Here is a 15,482-nt window from a genome sequence, read left to right on the forward strand (position 1 = left end):
ATACCCAGGAGAGGGATTGCTGGGTCACACGGTCATTCTATTCGTAATTTTTTGAGGAACCTCCACATTGCCTTCCATAGCGGCTGCACCAGTCTGCATTCCCACCAACAGTGTATGAGGGTTCCTTTTTCTCCACAGCCTCTCCAACACTTGTTGCTATTTGTCCTGTTGATGATAGCCATTCTGACTGGGGTGAGGTGATATCTCATTGTGGTTTTCATTTGCATTTCTCTGATGATCAGTGATGTTGAGCATTTTATCAAAAGGCTATTTGTCAATTGTATGTCCTCTTTGGAGAAATATCTCATCAGGTCCTCTGCTCATTTTTCAATTGAGTTGTTTGTTTTTTTTGTGGTTAAGTTATATGAGTTCCTTGTATATTTTAGATATTGGCCCCTTATTTTAGGCGCTGTTTAAAAAAATCTTCTCCCATTCAGTTGGTTGCCTCTTTATTTTGTCGATGGTTTCTTTTGCTGTGCAGAAGCTTTTCAATTTGATATAGTCCCATTCATTTATTTTAGCTTTTACTTCCCTTGCTTTTGGAGTCAAATTTATAAAATGCTTTTTGAATCCAAGGTCCACAAGTTCAGTACCTATGTTTTCTTCTATGTTTGTTTCAGGTCTTATGCTTAAGTCTTTGATCCATTTTGAATTAATTTTGGTACATGGTGACAGACAGCAATCCAGTTTCATTCTTTTGCACGTGGCTTTCCAATTCTCCCAGCACCATTTATTGAAGACGCTGTCTTTTCTCCATTGTATGTTTTTTTGCTTCTTTGTCAAAATTATCTGTCCATATTTATGTGGTTTTATTTCTGGGTTCTCAATTCTATTCCATTGGTCTATGTGTCTGTTTTTCTGCCAATACCATGCTGTTTTGATTATTGTAGACCTGTAGTACAGGCTAAAGTCTGGGAGTGTGATACCTCCAGCATTGTTCTTTTTTCTTAAGATTGCTTTGGCTATTCGGGGTCTTTTGTGGTTCCAAACAAATCTGATGATTTTTTGTTCTATTTCTTTAAAAAATGCCATTGGGATTTTTATGGGGATTGCATGAAATCTGTATATTGCTTTGAGTAATATGGCCATTTTAACTATGTTGATTCTTCCAATCCATGAGCACGGAATGTCTTTCCATTTCTTTGTGTCTTCTTCAATTTCTTTTAAAAATGTCTTATAGTTTTCAACATATAGGTCTTTCACCTCCTTGGGTAAGTTTATTCCTAGGTATTTTATTCTTTTTGTTGCAACTGCAAAAGGAATTTTTTTTAAATTTCTTTCTCTGAGATTTCATTTAGCATATAGGAATGCAATGGACTTCTGTACGTTTATTTTGTAGCCAGCAACTTTAATGTATTTATTGATTGTTTCTAATAGCTTTTTGGTGGAGCCTTTATGGTTTTCTGTATATAGCATCATGTCATCTGCAAAAATGACAATTTAACTCTTCATTTCCAATTTGGATGCCTTTTATTTCTTTCACTTGCCTGATTACTCTGGCGAGGACTTCCAACTCTATGTTGAAAAGCAGAGGTGATAGGGGACAGCCCTGTCGTGTTCCTGAACATAGAGCAAAGGGCTTCAGTTTTTCACCATTAATTATGAGATTAGCTGAGGACTTGTCATATATGGCCTTTATTATGTGGAGGTATTTTCCTTCTATACTTACTTTTTAAGTGTTTTAATCATAAATGGATGTTGTATCTTGTCAAATGCTTTTTCTTCCTCACTTGATATAATCATATGATTTTTGTCCTTTATTTTGTTTTGTGATGTATCACACTGATGGATTTGCATATGTTGAACCATCCTTGTGCCCCTGGGATGAACCCCACTTGGTCAGGGTGAATAATCCTTTTAAACATTGTTGCATTCGATTTGCTAGAATTTTGTTTAAGATTTTTGCATCTGTATTCATCAGAGATATAGGTCTGTAGTTTTATTTTTTTGTGTTATCCTTACCAGGTTTTGTTCTCAGGGTAATGTTGGCCTCATAAAATGAGTTAGGGAGTACTTTCTCTTCTTCCATTTTCTGAAAGAGTTTGAGCAGGATTGGTATTAGATCCTCTTTGTAGGTTTGGCAGAATTCACTAGTGAAGCCATCTGGTCTTGGACTTTTGCTTTTGGGAAGGTTTCAGACGACTGATTCAATTAGCTTACTGGTGATCGGTCTATTTAGATTTTCCAGTTCTTCATGGTTCAGCCTAGAAAGGCTATATGTTTCTAAAAACTTGTCCATTTCTTCTAGGTTATTGAATTTGGTGGCATATAGTCCTTCATAGTATTCTTGAATGATCCTTTGTATTTCCGTTATGTCCGTGATAACTTCCCCTTTTTCATTTCTGATTTTGTTAATTGGTGTCTTCTCTCTTCTTCTCTTAGCGAGTCTAGCCAAGGGTTTGTCAATTTTGTTAATCTTTTCAAAGAACCAGATCTTTGTCACATTAATTTTTTCTATTGTCTTTTTGTTCTCTATTTCATTTAGTTCTGCTCTGATTTTTGTTATCTCTTTTCTTCTGCTGACCTTGTGTTTCATTTGTTCTTCTTTTTCTAGTTCTTTAAGCCGTAACATGAGGTTATTTATCTGGGATTTTTCTTGTTTCTTGAGTTAGGCCTGTAATGATATAAATTTCCCTCTTAAAACTGCTTTCGCTGCATCCCAAAAATCTTGGTAGGATGTATTTTCATTCTCATTTATTTCTATATATCTTTGATCTCTCCTCTTAGTTCTTCTTTGACCCAGTTGTTCTTTAAAAGTATGTTGTTTAATCTCCACATATTTGTGTGTTTTCCTGCTTTCTTTTTGCAGTTGATATCCAATTTCGAAGGCTTTGATCAGAGAATATGCTTGGTATGATTTCAATCTTCTTAAATTTGCTGAGGCTAGTTTTATGTCCCAATATATAAGGTCTACCCTTGAGAATATTCCATGTACAGTAGAAAAGAATGTATAGTCTGATGTTCTAGGATGAAGTGCTCTATATATGTCAATATGTCCATTTCATCTAATGTGTCATTTAGGGCTGCTATTTCGTTATTTATTTTCTGTTTGGATGATCTATCCATAGCTGTCAATGATGTATTTTGGTCCCCTAGAATAATTATGTTTTGGTCAATTCCTCCGTTAAGTTCTGTTAGTAGTTGCTTGGTATATTTCGGTGCTCCCTGGTTGGGGGCATAGATATTGATGACTGTTATGTCTTCTTGTTGTATAGTACCCTTTACCATTATGAAATGTCCATCTTTGTCTCTCGTTACCTTTTTTATCCTGAAGTCTGTTTCATCTGATATCAGTATGGCTACACCTGATTTTCTCTGGGTACCATTTGCTTGGACTGTCAATTTCCACCCCTTCACTTTGAGTCTATGTTTGTCCTTGTAGCTGAGATGTGTCTCTTGGAGACAGCATATGGTTGAGTTTAGTTTTTTGACCCAAACTGCTACTCTGTGCCTATTCCATTTAGTGTGATTATTGATATGTGAGGATTTCCTATCATTCCTTTGGTTTTCTGGTAAGAAGACTGTGTCTCCATTGTTTCTTTGCCTTTTTGTTGTTGTCTGTTATTTCTGTGTGGTGGTATTCTATGATCATTCCCTTTGTTTCCTCTTTTATTATGTTATATATTTCAATTCTGGATTTTTTTTGAGTCTTTACCCTTAAGTTTATGTAAAAGAAAGTTTGATATTTAGAGTATTCCATTTTCTTCAGCATGATTACTTTCTCCATTCCCATATTCCAGTTCAGGCTTTAGTCTCCCTGTTTTTATGTTTTGGTTGTCATAAATTATCGCTACTTATGCTGGTTGCATAGCCTCCTTTAGTATTTCTTGTAGTGCTGGTCATGTGTTAGAAAATTCTCTCAGCTTCTGTATGTCTGGAAAGCTCTTTATTCCTCCATGATGTCTAAAGGATATCTTTGCTGTATATTTTATTTCTCTCTTTCAATAGTTTGAATATTTGATTCCACTCCCTCCTGGCTGTCGAGTTCTGCTAAAAAATCTGATGATAATCTAATAGGCTTTCCTTTGTAGGTTACTGTCTTCTTTTCCCTGGATGCCTTAAGGATTCTTTCTTTGTTGTTAATTTTTGACAGCTTCAATACAATGTGCCTTGGAGAAGGCCTGTTGGGGTTGAGGTAATTAGGTGTTCTATTTGCTTCTTGGATTCAAAGATCCAGGTCTTTCCACAAGTTTGGGAAGTTCTTGCCGACTATTTGTTTGAACATACTCTGTTCCCTTCTCTCTTTCTTCTCCTTCTGGTATGCCTATTATTCTTATATTGCTCTTTCTGATGTAGTCAGAAAGTTCTTGAAGAGTTCTTTCGTTTCTTTTAAGTCTCAAGTCTCTTTCTTCTTCCATCTGTGTAATTTCCAGGTTTCTATCTTCGATGTCACTGATTCTTTTCTCCATCTGGTCAACTCTACTACCTAAGCTGGTTATTTCATTCTTAATTTCTTCTATTGAGTTCTTAATCTCCAGAAATTCCATTTGGTTCTTTTTAAAATTTCGATCTCTTTGGTAAAATGTTCATTTTGTTCTTTGATTGTGTTTGAGTTCATTAAACTGCCTGTCTGTTTTCTTGCATCTCGTTGAGTTTTTTAAGAACTACAATCCTGAAATCTCTTGTCATTTAAGTTACATATTTCCATGGCTTTAAGTTAATTTTCTGGAGACTTTTCATTTTCTTCCTCAGCTGTCGTGTTACCTTGGTTATTCATGGCCATTAATGATTTATTATTTCTCTTTCTAGACATCTACAGGAGTGCGTTCTGCCACAGGTGATAGAAAGAGGTCTTTCTTTTGTTTTCCAGTAGGTGTTGGTAGAATGTTTTATTTTCTCTCCGACTGCAGCCCTTTTTTCTCTCTCACACTGTAGTATTATGTTTTCTCGGCACTATTCCAGCTTCTCACACAATGGGGGGATTCCCTGGAAGGCGGCCTTCTCCTCTGTTAACAGTTAGCCTAGGTCATAGGGCACCACTTCCCTGTGGGGATGTGGAGAGCTCTTGAAGTTCCAAAGCTCTTCCTGCACTAGATTCAGAGCCCGTGTGTTTCAGCAGTTCTGTTTACTCCTGCAGGGATCCGCCCAGATAGGTGGGGCCAGGGGCGGTGTGAGTTGTGAGAGGTGGCCCACGCAATGGCAGCGACCACCACCACAGCTGGTCCTGCTTCCACAGCTCCCTCCCCTTTGCTGGAACTAGTTGGGCTGCGAATCTGTGTCTGCAGTCCACAGTTCTCAGAACAGCAAATATCCTGTCCTTTTGATCTGACACTGCTACTTTATCGCTTCTAGCACTGGGCAGGTGGGGGCAGGGTGAGCTCTGGGAGGGTAGGAAGGGGGTGGCTAGTCTCAGTGCCTAAGGCTTCCGTTCTCTGCTCAGCAGTGAGGGCTTAAACCACCATTTTCCGCCTTCTTCCCTCAGTCTTTTCTCCGAGGTCTCTGCCGTGAGTGTTGGGTTCAGCCGTGTTATATGCTGCCCCCTCAGCCCTGTGGGCCGTAAGCGGAGCCCTAGCACTCCGAGTACTTCCCTCTCCCACAGCTGCGGTAGTTCCAGGATGCAGTGAGCTCGGAGCACTGAGCTAGGTCTGCGTCCTGTGTCCACGCAGCTCCGTCTCCGCACTTCTCCCTTCCCTCCTCCTCCCCTTGCGTGATTCTCCCATCTTTAGGTGAATTCAGTAGTGGGCCTCTTTGTCTTGTCTGTCTGCCATGCAGGGAGTCCTTTGTGAATATAGTTGTTCAATTTGTTGTAAATTCCAGGAGAAATTTCAAGAGGCTCACCTCATGCCACTATTTTTATCCAGAAACCATTTTCTAATTTTTTTACACAATAAATATACAAGGTGTGATCAAACAATAAAGTGAAGTTTTAAATAAAAAAATTATTGTAGTGAAAGACACATTGCCATTAATTGCCCTCAAAATACTTCCCCTTGTTTCAAACACACTTATCCCATCATTCTTGCCATTTTCTGAAGCAGTTCTGGAAGTTCTCTTTTATGAGTGTCTTTACTTGTGCTGTCATGGCTGCCTCAATGTCCTGAATCATTTTAACTTTGGGGAAGAGCCAGAGGTCGCACAGTGCCAGATCCGGTGAATAAGGTGAAGGAGGACACACCACAATGTTATTTGACAGACATTGCTGTACCAGAAGCAATGTGTGACATGGAGTGTTGTCATAATGGAGGATGATTATGGCATGCTTTAAAATATACCTTATTTCAACTGTAGCTCACACCCGACTGACTGCACTGAACAAGTTGAAACTTGTCACACACCGTTACTAAGGTTCGACATGCCGCTTCCCATAGTTCAGATCCCTGCCTTTCCATTGGATGGCACTGGGCAGCAGCATTCTCTGTATTTTATGATCACAATTGAATGGTTCCGTGTCACACATAACTTCTGATATGGCAATTTCTGTCAAATAAAAACGTACGATGTATCTTCATTCACCTTATTCACCAGGTCTGGCTCTTCCCCAAAGTCAAAATGACCCTGACAGGTAAGCATTTTGAATCGGTTCAGGACATCGAGGCAGCCACAATGAAACTAAAGACACTCATGAAACAGGCCTCCTAGAAGTGTTTCAGAAAGTGGCAAGAATGATGGGATAAGTGTGTTTGAAGCGAGGGAGAGTACTTTGAGGGGAATTGATGACAATGCGTCTTTTACTGTAATGATTTTTTAATTTAAAAATTCATCATAGTTTCTGATCAAACCTTGTATGGCTGCAACAACTGTCTTTTTAATGACAAGAAGCTTTTCCCTCAATAGCGAAGGTTTGCGTAATGCTACTACACTTGAAAGCAGCCAAACGCGGTGCCGTGCATGGCGTCCCTCAGTCGTCATCAGCCACATGATGTTTCGGCTGCCTCACTAGGTTGCTCCAAGTTTTAGATGAAATACTTTGATGGTCCAATGCTTTGCTCAGAACCTAGTCTGAGGACTCCTCCCATACTAGATTAGAGACCTGCCATCGCCGTCAAGAGTAACTGACAGAGCTGGGTGACAGCCCGGGTACACAGCTGTCTGCTGAACCCAGGTGAGGGCAAAGCAGGAAGCTCGGGCGGAATGCTGTTAAAGACACGATGATGAGGAGGAGGATTTAGACTTTCCAATGACACAGACTAGTGCTCCCAAATTATTTGTTTGTTTCAAAACGATTGGCAATAAAGAGCTTTGAATTCCAGATTCATCAAATAACTAAAACAGTTTTATTCTCCATATGACTTGGCAATGAATGAATCATTCTGAAAGAGCTCACATAAAATTGTGTGATCCATTGGAAACTAAAAGTGCCAGCATCTTGTAATGAAGAGTTGCTAGGGCAACCTCTCTGCTCAATACTTCATTTGCAAGGTGACAGATTTGGTGCTGGTCCAGGAAACACTGAAAACCAAAACAACCTTGTATTCCAGAAGAAGAAAGAGCCCACAGATAAGTCATGAATGAAACAAAGAGCTAGGGACAATGCTAAACATGGCTTTCCACTTCTACCCAGACAGACGTGGTTGTGCACAGACATAGGATAAATGGGGGTAATTAAAATTCTCAGTGAAGTGGGTTAAGAGTTGGTTTCCTTTTCAGCTCCATTCTACTTGCTACTTTTTCATAAAATGTCAGGTCCAAATCTCAAAAGTTATACATCCCACTAAGTGGGATATGTTTTTAAACTATTATTTTCCTATTCTTCCCATTTATAGCCAAGGGTCTCTTAAAGTCAGAGAAAACATAAGGAATTAAAGATGCAGGTATGCTTTGAAGGTGAAGTTGGAATTTATTACATATATTTCCATCATCATCACAATTCTTGCTCTTACTATCTGTAACAGAGGATAGTAGTAAGCATGGTGGTCAGTGTGCCACCGAGCCACAGGAATGTGATGAGAACTGACAGGGCTACCAAGGGCCCTAAGTACAAGTCCCAGGGTGAAATGCATTTGAAAAATGTTGGTCCTCTCTCCTTGACTTTACTTTCTAGTGTCAGAAGACTAGAATGTTCTCCTGAAGACCAGGACTCTCACTACCCTTCCTCCCAGTTTTTCCTCCTTGAATTTCACTCTTGACATTTTTCTCTCTCTTTTAGTCCCATGCGGTTTAGTCCTGTGAACTTGACATAACAGCCTTGGGTCCATCCCCAGTGTTGTCACCTGGGTCAGAGCCACCTAGACACTGCATCCTGATGGCTGCTTATCTTCCCAGCCTCAAACCTCTCCAACTATTCTCCAGGTTGCAGCCAAAGCCCAAACTTGATCTTTTTTTCTCCTCTGCTAAAACCCCCTCAGTTCCCCTCAGGATAACATTGAAAATCCTTAACTCAATCAAGACCCTTCCTTCTCCAGTTTTAACACCTTCCTCCAGTCACACTAAACTTTATTTGGAATGACAAATGTTCTCTGACCCTTAGACTTCCCCACCTGCTCCCCTACTGCTGAGGTCACTCCTGCCCACCCTGTCACCTCCCCAGGGCTGCACTCCCACTGCCAGTCCGGTCTGAGGTCCTTGTGACAACTGACACTGGTGTAAGAGCCGCTTCTGTATCTTCACTGCACTTTCCACTTGTCACATTGAACTAGAACATCTTACATTAGTTGTTATTTCCTCAACTCTTTGTTGTACATGTTACCAATATTTTTCTGAGATCTGCCTAAATCTTTTCTAAATCTTTAATGGCCTAATCATTTTTTGTCTACTTGGTATATTAATTTCTTTCTTTTCTTTCATTTATTTATTTTTTCAATTACAGCTGAATTTCATACTGCCTTCATTTTATTTTTATGTTTTTATGCAAAATAACATTTTTTATGTATTCAAACTATGTATCGTTCCTTTGCGGTTTCTTCCTTTGAGCTTACGCTTAGGTTTTCTTACCCTATCATGTTAATTTTTTGAGAAATTTACTTTCTGATGCATCTTGGGTTATTGAGAGGCTTAAAAGGAGATGTGATAAGCACAAGAAAATTCTATTTCCAGGGAAAGTTCACTAAATATACTTTTTCCCAAATAAAACTCAATAATATTAATAAAATAAATCCACAGGATATGAGAAGCTGTCATCAAACTTCCTAGAAGAAATAAATCAATGCTCAGTTTCTCTCTGTAGCATCTGGAAGAAGTTAAATTCGAGTGATATGTTGACACCTGACTAATCAGGTTAGAGTTCACTGGAGGTATAAATAGAAGCTGCCAGTCACAAGGTGACAGCAACGGACAGGACCACTCACCTTGAGGCAAAGTCATCAGGAACCCAGCCTAAGTGATAACACACAACATCCAAGAGCAAGAGACACTGGTCATATTGACCAGGACTCATGTTAAACACCATGGGAGTCATTTCTTAAATGTGACCTACAGAAAAGATTCCCAGTTCACCCACTGCTTCCAAGTACATCAGACCTCAGCCATGGTAAGACAAATTAGATGAGCCTTTGTTTTTTTAAATTTTTCCTGCCTTTGATTTTTACCAACTTTTTATTATGGAAAATGGTACATATGTAAAAAGAGCAGACAGAGCAGTAGAATGAGCTTCCTCCTGCTCAAAATTCTTACTATCCAAATTTAACAATTATCAACAAATTCATGGCCAATCTTGCTTTATCTCCTCCTCTTCTACCCTCACTCCCTCACCATGCAGATTATTTTGAAGCAAATCCCAAGACTTTTATATTTCCTCTATCAATATTTCAGGATGAGATAAGGGTATTATTTCCCTTTAGGGATTGTAAAGCATGCTATATTCCTGTTTAAGTTATTTGTTGTCATATTTGAAGCTCCGGCCTTTAGTCCTGTATCCTCTCATTTCTCTTGTATTCCTCCCTCATCCCTGTGCCATCTGACTGCTCCACTCAGTCATTCCTATGAGGTGCAAGGACATTCTCATTGCCCAAGGCAGAGGACACTCTCTAGCACTTACTTGGCTTCCCCCACATTTAACCTTCCCACGCCCTCTTACTGGAAGCTCTTCTCCTTCCAGGACATGAATGACTGTCACTCATCACTCTCTTAGGGATCTTTTGCTGTGGCACACCTTCCTTCTCTCCCTCCCTCCTTCCATTTGTCTTTTTCTCTCTTTCCTTTGGAGATTTCATGATGGTAAAGATGCCACTGCACTTGGGAAGAGAAGGTGAGTAAAAGAAGGACATAGCCTCTCACAAGTTTGCCCTGTCCTTGGGTATTGGATGATGTTAACCCAGGACTAGGGACTAGACCTAGAGGTTTTCATACATTCCTGCAGCTCCACACCGCCACCCACCAGCAGCAAACCACGACCTGCCACCCCAACAAAGGCCAGTTCCTTTTCTGCCTAAAAGCAAAAATGCTCTCTCCTTTTTACTGCCATCACGAAGAATTCTACTTCAATGGCTGAATACATTTTGGTTACAACTACACAAGACATTGAAGTGGACTACATTTCATTTAAGCAGAAAACGCACAGTATGTCAAGCTGAGAGAGACATAGAAAAGAAGCTGTACCTCATCAAAGACCTTGGACACAACATGCTTGTCCAGAACGGGAACGTAAGTGGGGCTGTGAGGGACGGCTGCCACTGACAAGGCATCCATGATGGTGAGTTTCTTGGCAACCAAGCCATGGGTCCTGAGCCAGTTAGCTGAAGACATACCTGAAGAACTAAGAACATAAGACTGTAACATTTTAAACTCATAACAAACAAAACCACAACAAAACTGTCCTAGTGAAAATAAAACACTCACTCTTGATCATAAACTTGGCTTCCTTCTGGAATCAATCTTTCTAATGGTTTGTCATTTAGATGCTCATTTGTCAGCAGGACGCTCATTTCTGTGGGAAGGGAAATGGCAGTTGTATAATTTCCTCATATATGGGGCTTGTATCAGAATGCACAAGGCTCACACACGTACCTCAGGATTCAGTTGTAGTTGAGGGCTAATAAATGGACCACATTTCAGAGAATACTGGTGTCAGCATGGGTTCTCAGGCAAGATGCACTGGCAGCTGACACCAAAGACCGCTGCACAGGTAAACACAGCACTGTCACTGTTTTCTTGTTCCACCCTGTGGCCACTGAGATCTCTCCAAGGAAGAATGGGACATACCCATTCTCTCGTTCTCCAGAGAACACATTTAAAAACGTTAAATGAATACCTCTAATTATTGACTGTTCAATGTTGTCCTCATTAGACTCCCTCAGATGACACAGGGGAGCCTTAATCGATATTTTAGGTTTTGCTAGTTTGTTTTGTGGTTCAGCTCTATGTGGGAAACCAAAATTCCTATTAGGTACTGTTTAGTTGTGGGTTCAAATTTTCAAATTAGTACTTGGGGTTATAATGTATACCTATATGTAAACTTGGATTTCTTAATGAACAGGAATATTAGCTAGGTGGATCAGCAGCATCTAGTAGGAGGCGTGTTTGGGCATGATCTAGTTAAATGCCTAAGAAATCATATCCTAATCATCACATGACAATCCCCTGAAAAAGTACGCACATAGCAGACAGGAAATATGACCAGATAATTGAAACTGAGGAAAAGACATCACACCAACAAGCACTGACGAACACAAGGTCTGATCAAGCCGATTCAGTAACAAGAGGTGTGAATCTGTCACTCGGGTGCTCCCTGCTGCCTACGGCGTCGTGCACGTGTGCGTGGTTAGCTGGGATTTATTATTTATCAACTATTTTAAATATAGAAAAGAGTACTGTAGGAATTATACTTTTATAAATTTACTGTTTTAAGAATGATTTTATAAATAGTAATGAAAATTGAGTGGAGAAGTCCTATTTTCCTCACATTTAGCCCTCAAAAAGCTGACAATATAGACCAGAGAGGGCACAGTGGATGGTGTCATCTGTGAATGAAGGGAAGAAAAAAAACCAAATATGAAGTATTAGATGTTCAAGGTCAAACCATGGAGTGGCAACATTACCATGAGCACTGTAGTTACGGGCCACAGGCATACTACACATATCAGGCACAGTGAATGTCAGTCTGGCCTAAGGAAATCCAGCCAGTGAAAGCAGGAAGACCTAATGTACAAGAGGGTCCTCTGAACAGGAAGCAATCCGAACTCACGAATGATTTGTTTGCCCGCAAAGTTTCTATACCCAGCTCTTTCAGGAGCAGAGACACTGGGCACCGGGAGGCCCACCTGGGCGTCCTGACACAGAAAGCCTGTGTGGCTTGCCTCTGTTACTGGGAGTGCTCCAGGTGCTGGGAGTGGAAAGGCCGTCCTTCCTCTTGCTGCACACTGAGTTCCTGAGGGAGGACTGCTGGCTTCTCAGCAGGCTGGTTTTTGTTGATTCTGTGGGTATCACAGGGAGAGGCATTAAAGGAATTTGGGGTGGAAAGGGATGCTTCATTAGATGCAACTATTTCCTTGGATCCTTAAAAAAATAATGCAGCTTCAGTTTCCAACCCTCAGAGCACAGGTCTGTTACCAGCTGAATGCTGTGATCAGGGCTTGGTCCATTTATCTAAGTTCAAGCTCTGCCCCTTTCGCAAAGAAAGCTGCTTCCAAGGTCATTCAGGTCATTAGCAGAATTCATTTCCTTGTAGTTGTAGGCCTGAGGTCCCTCTTTCCTTGCTAGCTTGTCAGCCAGAGAGGCCCCTCTCAGCTCCTACGGCACCCGCATTCCTACCACGGGCGCCTCCATCTCTAAGCCAGGAGCAGCGCACTGACTTCCCCTCGTGTTTCAAGTCTCCTGATGCCACCAGCTGGAAAAAGCCCCTGCTTCTAAGGGCTGGGATAAGTACCTGCCCCTCGCCCCCACGACCCTGTCTCAAGGTCAATGTAACATAATCATGCAAGTGATGAATCACCAGTCACTGGTTTCAGGGTTTAGAGTGGGACATCTCTGGTAGGCAGTTTTAGAAACTCTGCCTACCACCGTTGCTGTCTGAACCTTTATTTATATTGTTTTCTACCTTCTGTTGGGTCCCTTCCTCTAGCAAGTGGACACTTATCAAATACTGACATTCAATCTGTGTATTTTGGAAGATGAGCTTGTACCGAGGCATCTTGATGAGTTTTCATATGTAATTACATAACCCACACTAATTGTAAATGTGTCTGTACTTTACAATATAAAGACACAAGTACCATGGCTTTATGCAGTATTCATGAATGAAATGTGTCCTTGTTCTCAATAAGAAGGGATTTAGCTTCTCCTGTAAGGAAGTAGGTAGAGTGAAGATCAGTTAATAATCTGCAAATTGCCTAGCTTATGTACAGAGAGGTAACACCAGTGGTCTCCATGCATGGAGACAGGAGTGTGCTCTGTGCAACAACAAAAGGGTGAGTCCTGTCTTGGTTGCCTCTGTAACCAGGGATCTAAAAGGATAAATCTTCTTGAGAGCTATGTCTATGAGAAAGAGATGAACGGTCCACGCAGAATCACTGACCTCCTGCCCCTGGCCGCACTGGCAGGACAGCTTGATCAAAATCACTAGTCAAAACAGCGACACACACAGGTGTGCCAAAGAGAAAATAAAGTTTAGCTCTCAAAGTCCCCAAACACAAAAACTGCACTATTTCCAAACTCTGGAAATACTGAATAAAAACATTTATCTGGCAGTGGATTCAAGCATTTAACTACTCCCCAAGCTCTGTATAGTCAGTCCCCACGTTATTCATTCTTCTACATTAAAAACTGAAACAGAATAAAAATTCAGCACAGGGTTGCCTATCAAGAGCAAGAATCCCAAATCTAAGTGAAATGGTGGAAGTGACAAAAGGCCATTAAAATGTTTAGGATAAACAGCAAATAGAACCTTCAGCAAAACTCAGATTTATGGGAACGGGCAGGCAACACTAGCACAGTGTCCCCACAAGCCTAAGATAATCTTCCCTTGCTAGAAACACCAGGAGAAGAGGACAGGTCACCTAAGAGGAACCAAGATACAGTAAGTGGCCCATCCCAGGAAGGAAGACTTTTGGTCCCTCACGGTTCAAGGTCCCTCTCCTTCCCAGGGACAATGGTGGGGAAGCCTGTCCAGCAACCTGGCCTGAGGAAACTCTTACTGTTCCCACAGTAGCACCAGCAGGAACCAGTAGAAGCCCCAGTGATTCCAGGAAACCAAGCACCAAAAATAATACCACAAAAGCTGTGCAAATCAAATTGTCATTGGAACCACAGACCACAAAAGCAAGCCAAGGCCTATGTGCTAAACTTAACCAGGCAACTACTTCCTAAAAGAAAAGGTTTAAATAGATTTTAAAAAGAGATTTAAATAGAATCCAGAGTTCCTAACATCAGACAATATGTTGAAGATACTATTTTAAAAAATCACCCACTATATCAGAAACCAAGAAAATCACACTTTGAATAAGAAAAAAATAATTGAAGGATTCTAACACCAAGATGAATCATCTGACAAGAATTTCAAAGAAGCTATCTTTAAAATGCTTCAATAATTAATTAAAATTCTCCTATGACAAATGCACAAATAGAAAAACTCAGCAAAGAAATACAAGTCATAAAAATTTCCAAGTGGAAATAGTAGAAGTGAAAAATAACAGAAAAAAAGAAAAAATGCTGAATAGACTCAAGAGCAGAGTGGAGGTGACAAAGAGAAGTATTAGAGAACTTGAGAACAGAACAACAGAATTCAGCCAATTTTAGCAACAGAGAGAAAATACATTGAGAAAAAAGATGAAAGTAGCTTCAAGGACATGAGGGATAATAACAAAATATCCAACATTCATGTCATCAGATCCTAAAGGGACTGGGAGAAGGAAAGTGAGACTGAAAGACTATTTGAAGAAATAATCGATGGAAACCTCCCAAATGTGGTGAAAGACATACCACACAGACTCAAGAAGCTAAGAAATCACAAACAAATCCATGCCAAGGAGCATTATAAATATCTGAAAATTAGAGGCAAAGAAAAAAAAATCTTGAAAGCAGGTGAAGAAAAAGAAATCATTACCTATAGGGGAATACCAATTTGAATGACAGCAGATTTCTCATTTAAAATATAGGAGGCCAGGGGAAGAAGCACACTATTGTTCAACTACAGAAAGAACAATCAACTACAAATTTTGAATATGGCAAAATTGTCCTTCAGGAATGAAGAGAAAAATAAAAATATTCCTGGACAAAGAAAAAGTAAAAGAATCTGTGACTAGGAGACTTACCATTAAAGACTGAACACAGGAAGTTCTTCAAACGGAAAAGAAATGATAAAAAAAAAAAAAGAAATTTTGGAGAATCAAGAAGGAAGAACAAAAGAGAGCAAAAATATGGGAGATGTGGAGATGTGATCAAAAATATGGTGAATGCTTAAATTCAAAAAAAACTACTAAACTGAAAGACACATTTCCATTAATCCCCCCTCCAAATACCCCCCTTTTCCCAGACAGACTTAATCCCATTGTTCTTGGCACTTTCTGTAGTTCTGAGAGTCCTCTTTCACGAGTATCTTTAGTTGCACTGTCATCGCTGCCTCAATGTCCTGAATTGATTCAAAACACTTACCTGTCATGGTCATTTTGACT

At 40.2% G+C, this 15,482-nt stretch overlaps 1 protein-coding gene across 1 annotated transcript in view; it reads right to left on the minus strand.

Annotated features, from left to right (window-relative positions):
• Nucleotides 1–15,482, minus strand: part of VWA3B (von Willebrand factor A domain containing 3B) — a 159,280-nt gene that overhangs the window by 39,943 nt on the left and 103,855 nt on the right. The window contains 3 exon segments of the mRNA XM_081068257.1: nucleotides 10,474–10,630; nucleotides 10,714–10,801; nucleotides 12,135–12,287. Of these exon segments, the coding sequence (XP_080924383.1) occupies nucleotides 10,474–10,630; nucleotides 10,714–10,801; nucleotides 12,135–12,287 (398 nt within the window).

Source organism: Rhinolophus hipposideros, assembly GCF_964194185.1.
Source record: "Rhinolophus hipposideros genome assembly, chromosome: 12".
Classification (NCBI taxonomy): domain Eukaryota; kingdom Metazoa; phylum Chordata; class Mammalia; order Chiroptera; family Rhinolophidae; genus Rhinolophus; species Rhinolophus hipposideros.